The sequence below is a fragment of the Aplysia californica genome, unplaced genomic scaffold (assembly GCF_000002075.1).
Source record: "Aplysia californica isolate F4 #8 unplaced genomic scaffold, AplCal3.0 scaffold00043, whole genome shotgun sequence".
NCBI classification, from domain to species: Eukaryota; Metazoa; Mollusca; class Gastropoda; order Aplysiida; family Aplysiidae; genus Aplysia; species Aplysia californica.
In genome coordinates this window covers 752,971-759,492 of record NW_004797313.1, presented here as the reverse complement: position 1 = coordinate 759,492, position 6,522 = coordinate 752,971, and the positions used below count along the sequence as shown (strand labels likewise).

At 37.4% G+C, this 6,522-nt stretch overlaps 1 protein-coding gene across 1 annotated transcript in view; it reads left to right on the top strand.

Annotated features, from left to right (window-relative positions):
* The window catches only part of LOC101854392 (adhesion G-protein coupled receptor V1), a 108,504-nt gene that overhangs the window by 10,656 nt on the left and 91,326 nt on the right, over window positions 1-6,522 (top strand). The window contains exons 10-18 of the mRNA XM_035968175.1: window positions 387-433; window positions 1,180-1,454; window positions 2,020-2,030; window positions 2,342-2,556; window positions 2,971-3,191; window positions 3,886-4,025; window positions 4,822-5,015; window positions 5,434-5,557; window positions 5,966-6,226. Of these exons, the coding sequence (XP_035824068.1) occupies window positions 387-433; window positions 1,180-1,454; window positions 2,020-2,030; window positions 2,342-2,556; window positions 2,971-3,191; window positions 3,886-4,025; window positions 4,822-5,015; window positions 5,434-5,557; window positions 5,966-6,226 (1,488 nt within the window). The remainder of the gene's footprint in view (window positions 1-386; window positions 434-1,179; window positions 1,455-2,019; window positions 2,031-2,341; window positions 2,557-2,970; window positions 3,192-3,885; window positions 4,026-4,821; window positions 5,016-5,433; window positions 5,558-5,965; window positions 6,227-6,522) is intronic.

The following is a 6,522-nucleotide window of genomic DNA, read 5'->3' as shown; positions in this document are numbered from 1 at the left end:
AGAGACAGAGAGACAGAGAGACAGAGAGACAGAGAGACAGAGAGACAGAGAGAGACAGAGAGAGACAGAGAGACAGAGAGAGCGAGAGAGAGAGAGAAAGGGAGAGAGAGAGAGAGAGAGAGAGAGAGAGAGAGAGAGAGAGAGAGAGAGCGACAAACATTCACGCACGCAAACACCGTATAAACAAGTCCATTCGACGCCCAGCACGTGGCAACACTTTGAATCACACAAAGAGTCCAAGCAGACAGAATTAATATCTATGGTGGTGTGCTCTTACCATGTCAGTGTAATAGGGGGTGCCCACTTCGGATGGGATCGGCCGATCGGCTCAATCGCATGACTCGATCGCCTCAAAAACAATAAAAAGTGTTTGTTTTCAGTTTCAGGTGACCAAGTCGGACAATCAGCCCGATCCAGCTGTCGCGGGCACCCCGTAAGGACGCACCGTTAGGTCAGTTGGTATCATGCTGAACTACGGAGAAAATGACCCTCGTATCGTCTTACTAGAAAGACAAGAAAACACCATCGCTATACATCCTTGCCTGTCTTTTTAAGCTTTAACAACACACACACACACACACACACACACACACACACACACAAAAGCACATGTGCACAAAAAGATGTTTTATTGTAGTTAAACACATTTAGTGGCACAAATAACGTAGGAAGCAGATGTCCTGCTTATGCTCATTCCCTTTTCCCCATGGTTGAGTTTAAGTTCAAGTGGTCGACTCTGCTAGTTGACTGCCGCGGTGGTTACAAACAATAGATTGATGCAAGGCTCTAGAGTAACCTCTTGTGATCTAAGCCTTACCGTTGCACATTTTCATTAAGTCAGTGAGGTAACTCAATGTTTTGTAACTTTCACTACAAGAAACTTTGTACCAAGTTACATTGCTTGTAACATATGGTGAAGAATGTCATGTGTTACTTCGTGCTTTCCAAAATGTAGCGTGTTACTTCATTACTCAATCCACCCCTTACTGAAACTTTAAGGAAATAAAACACGTCAGTGAATGAATGCTTGAAAGGACACTTCTCCAACAGGTTTTACCGCAATATGAGATGAGTAATAGTAAGGCACAAAAGTTTTTTTGTTTTTTTTCTCAGACAGAAGGAACTTCATAAACACTGATGACCTAGAAAGCTCACTTTTACAAGTGTTTATTTTCGCAGCATAATTCTAAATCATTTCTATTTTCAGATCCAAAGTTTGGTGCGTACAACAGCCCCCAACTTGGAACACGCAAACAGGTCACTGTTATTGTGTCCTCAATGGAGGCTAATGGAGAGACTGGGTTTTTTAATGTCACCAGTCAGGTTGTGGATGAGCCAGAGTCTGGAGTGACACAGGCAAGCCAAGCTTCTCCTCCCTCCTTTTCCCCCTCTTTGATATTTCTTTTGAGAATGAGACACGCCCATGAAAAGAACAATGAAAAGATGCCAAAAATGTGAAATTTTTACTCAAAAGAAAATCCTATTATGTCAGCCATGATCAATGAAATTTCTTTAGATTGATGAGATTTTCATGCAAAGATTCTCATACTTCTTTGACAGCTTATGCTGTTCAGGCCGTCGCATACCAAGGATCAGAAAGCACACTATCTTTATCCTTTTTGTGGAGTGAGAGCACTTTGGTTAAGAAATAACTCTACGTTACTTTGATCCCCCAGGTTGAACTTTTGGTGAACCGTGAAGGTTTGAGTGGGTTAGCAGTGGTGCGATGGTCTCTCTCTGGAGATAGAGTCACTGCAGAAGATGTTGTTGCCATGAGTGGCAGTATCACTTTGCAGTCTGGTAAGCAGAGATTTAATGAGGAATGAAACTGTATCTTGACAAAAAGTTATTTTAATGAGATGATATTGAAGGAAAGATATTTGTTTGTTGCCTTGCTTGTTTTTTCTTTTATTTGCCTTTATCTTATATTTTATTATTACTCATTGACTTTATTTATGGCCCTGTGAGGGCTTTGAAGTACAATCAGTTAGTTATTACTTATCATACATTTTTTTCCAGGAGTGATATGTGTTTGTAGATAGATATACTGATATTAATTACTTTAAATTGACAATTTTTAAAGTTTTATTTTACACTGTTAGAATTTCTCGATTACCAAACTAGAATGTCTTAGTTGTTTTCATTTTAAGTACAATATTTATTTCAATTAAACATTTGTGAAGGAGGACAAAAACCTTTTTCTTGCTCTCAAATCTTGGATCTTTGCTTTTGCAAGTTTCTACTGCTGTCTTTGGGCAGAAACATCCATTAGTTTCTGTGTTGTTTTTTTACACAGAATCCGTCGCATCTTACCTCAGAATTTTTTTATTCTTAATTTCAGGTATGTCAGAAGCGTCTTTGTTCATAGGAATTCTACCTGATGATACGCCTGAGTTGGATGAGGTCATGGTTGTTACTTTAGAGAGCATTGAACCATTTGACACTCAGAGACTAAGGCTGGGCTCCACTTCAGTCTCTATCACTGTCAGGGCCAATGATAATCCTGGCGGAGTGATAGAGTTCTCTTCTCTGATGAATCTCTCTTACAGTGTATCAGTAAGTGACTTTTGATTTGACTATTTACATGTAATGTGTTTACAGCACAATGCAGCAGCTTCATTGTTGCTTGTATTTTGACCACATAAATGTCTCAAAATTTTTTGTTGTTGCTGCTGTACCATCAATCAACAGATGGGCAATGAAAGAGCTTAGCAGTAGCTAGGAATGGTGGATGGGGAGTGGGGGGAGGAGGAGGGAAGGGGAAGTGGTGGAGAAAACTCTGAAGAGGAAGAATAAATAACATTTATGTCTAATTTACACTAGCTTGAATTTTGTCTTATTTGACCTTTAGTCTGGTTTTTATTTAATGAGAATGTCAGTCATTTTGAATGCTGCAATAATGTACAGTTTTGTTGAAAAAAAAATGTTCATATTGTTTATGAATTAATGCTAATCATATTTTGATTTCAGGAAGGAGTTGAAACAATAAACGTCATAGCAGAGAGGACAGGGGGTACCTTGGAAGAGAGTTCGGTACAATATTCTGTCGTTCCCAATGGAAATGAAGAATTCTTTGGGGGAACAAAGATTTTATACTTTCCACCTGGTGTTAAACAAGCGACAGGGAGAATTCTTGCAAAAGAGGACGGAATACCAGAGGTACTCTTCTTTTACTCTTATAGGTGTAAATAGTTTGGTTTGTGGGTACCAACAAAATTTTCAAAGACTGTGGCTCTTTGTTTTATATTTATCCTCTTGCATATTGTAATAAAAAAAATGTCTACTGATTTAAAAAAGGGTACTGTACTTTTGAAAACCAATGCATTGCATTATTTACAACTTGTAATGTGTTATGCACATTGTTCCATATCAGGGTTACTGTCCAATTTGAGGTACGAACAAAACGGTTCTTAGTAACACCATTGGTGTCATCTATTTATTATTGTGTGCAGAATACTATTTTTAGGGAGGAATATCTTGTGTACAAAGAAAAAAGCAAAAAGTGTGCAAATATTTTGTTTGAGAAGCAAAACAAATTGTTTATCTGTGCCATTGGAGCTGATTGTAGATTATGTTTTTTTTTAGGGAGTGATCTATCATTTAGGGTAATCCTATAATGTGTGTGAGTGTGTGTGTGTGTGTGTGTGTGTGTGTGTGTGTGTGTGTGTGTGTGTGTGTAAACACGCTTAATATTTCTGCCTATTTATTGGTATATATGCTAGTTGGTTTATTGATCTGTTCTTTTATAAAAGTAGTAATAAAAATGGATGTTACAAGGATCCCAAACAAATTCGTCAAACAAGGCATACGAAATGTTCTTCATTGCATTGTCTGTTAAGAATTCTATTAATTTTTTATTATGTATTGCTTTCCATTCAAGGTCAGTGAACGTTATTTCCTTGAATTGTCTCCTGTTGGCTCGGCTGTTTTGGGCGAAAGGACTCGCATCACTATCAGAGTAGCAGGAAGTGACAACCCATATGGGGTCATCCAGTTCTTCAATAGTCCTATGGCAGTATACACAAGTGAGATATGAAACCTACTGAAAATTTGCTTCTGTTTGGTATAAGAATACCATTTTTCTAAATGATAAAAAGGTTTTCTGATTGACTAGGACAAGGGTTCTACTTTCTGTTTTCAAATGTAATATATTAAAATGCAAATTTTAACAAATGAATTCTTAAGATAAATTCACATGAAAGTTCTGAGTTTTAACTTACTGGCCTGACTTACAAATTACGATTACCTCTGATGTGCTCAGGCAGTTCTGGAGATCTAGAGGTTGCTGCTAATTTTGTGGGATGAATTTGATAAACAGGTTCATCTTTTTCAACAGTTCATTATGTTTGCTGGCATGGAATGTGTCAACAAATTACCTCCTGTTCTTGCTTGACTCTTACTGGTAACTCAAGTATGTTTCAGAATTCTGAATTTTTGTACTGTCTTTCAATGCCTAATAAGGAGTGCATGGGAAAAGTTGGCAAGTCACAAAATGGAATTGGGAGAACAACAATTTTAAAAGCTTGTAGGCTCATAACTTCATTTCTGTTGGACTGCTGGTATATTATTTTTATTTGATTTCCCTTTCATACTCACAAAAATGAACCATTAGTAGAATAGAATAAATGGAGTTATGAGCCTTCAAGCTTTTCTTTATTGATTAAGTCAAGATTTCCATTTTGTAACTTTGCCCGCGGTTTTTTCAAGGACTTCGATCTCGCATGTTTTTTTGGTTGTCATATTATGTGCCCAGTGAACATGGTGCTGTTTGATTTATCCTTTAAATATGCTTTCAGTGTAAATTCTGTTTCTATTACTTAGGTGAAGGCCAACCTGGAGAACAGCTTGAAGTGTCTATTCAAGTCCAAAGAGACCTGGGCACATTTGGAACCGTTCAAGTTCCCTGGACAGTGACACCGGCAGGTCAAACAGATCTAACACCTCCTAGTGGAACTTTGGTGTTTGAGCCAGGCCAAGCTGACAAAAACATAACTTTGACAGTGGTGAATGATGAGGTGATGTTTCTATTTTTAAAAAATCTTTGTGCTACTTTTGTAGACAGAATGTATGCAATGCTTGTAACATGAGGTTAAGGTAGAATTCGTGTTGATTTTGTTTTTTAAAAAAAAGCATCTACCATGCTGTATGAAGTGAGAACTTGTAGAAAAGGGGAGGGGAAGTTGGTTGTATTTATGGTGATTTATTTCTTTCATACAGGAGAGCTAAAATATGATTTAGGAAAACTCCTTATGTTTTGATTTTGAAATGCACTCTTCAAGAAAAACACAGAATATGATTACGCTTAGGAACAAATGTGATTTTTGGTACCTAGAAAACAGTTGTTATCTAAATTTCAGTCCCTTATAGAATCTCATGATTTTTAGTTCAACAAAATCAGCTGATGCAATTGTGTTTCGTACAATTTATCTTCAGCTGCCAGAGCCAGATGAAACTTTTGCCTTACAACTGTCAGCGCCTGATGGAGGAGCTGTGGCAGGGAGCCCCATGGTAGCCACGATAACTGTGCTAGAAAATGATAACCCAGTAGAGTTCTCAGGTACAAACTAATTTTTTTATTTATTGATTTAGCACTGTTCAATTTTTTTATTTTAAAATTTCTTTTGAGACAATATCTTTCATTAACAATTATAGAATGTTTTGGCAAAACATAGCCTTGTAGATTGGGAGAAGAGGCTAATTGATCAGGGCAGAAAAGCATGTGCTCCCTTTAAATCTTCCATTTTGATCAAAAGTTTATGTATATTACTTTTTATATTTATGATGGTTTTATTGTTCGGTGATGAGAATATGTTTTGTTTGGAATGGATTGTATTAATAGTTTTGCCTGTTCATTTTAGAGTAAATCTCACAATTTACTTATTCATTTTAGAGTCAATTTTGCCAGTAGTCTATTCATTTTAGAGTAAATCTTGTCAGTAGCTAAGTGAAGGTCACTCTTTTTCAGATCCATTGATCTACACGTTGGAGCCTTCAGACGTATCTCTTACTATAGTTCGCCGAGGGAAGCTGGAGAATCCTTCTACTGTGTACTATCGCACTCTTGATGGCTCGGCATCCATGCTTGACCAAGACTACAGGCCGGTACAGATTCAAGAACTTGTGTTTTCTCCTGGAGAAAGGGAGAAGGTGATAACAATTGTTGTTTGGGAGGATGATGTTCCAGAAGGGAATGAAACGTTCTCTGTCCAGCTTTTTGATGTCAGTGGTGAGTGTGTGTATTTAATCAGTGCCTTAATTTAGCTTTGTGCGAGGAAGGTAAAAAGTTTTATAGTATTTCTTTGCTCATCTAGACGTTATGTGATTGTTGAATCCCACCTCCCCCAAACAGTGTTTTCTCTAGTCATTATTTTTTCTTTGGTCATATTGAAACTTGAGCAAAGTTAACAGATTTCAGATTTAGTAGGGTTGCTCTGCCCTGTTTTCCAGCCTTTTTACTAATGTTTGATAAGCCCCCTTTTGTCAGTATTTGGGGCTAACTGTACTGTACAGACAAAAGCCTTT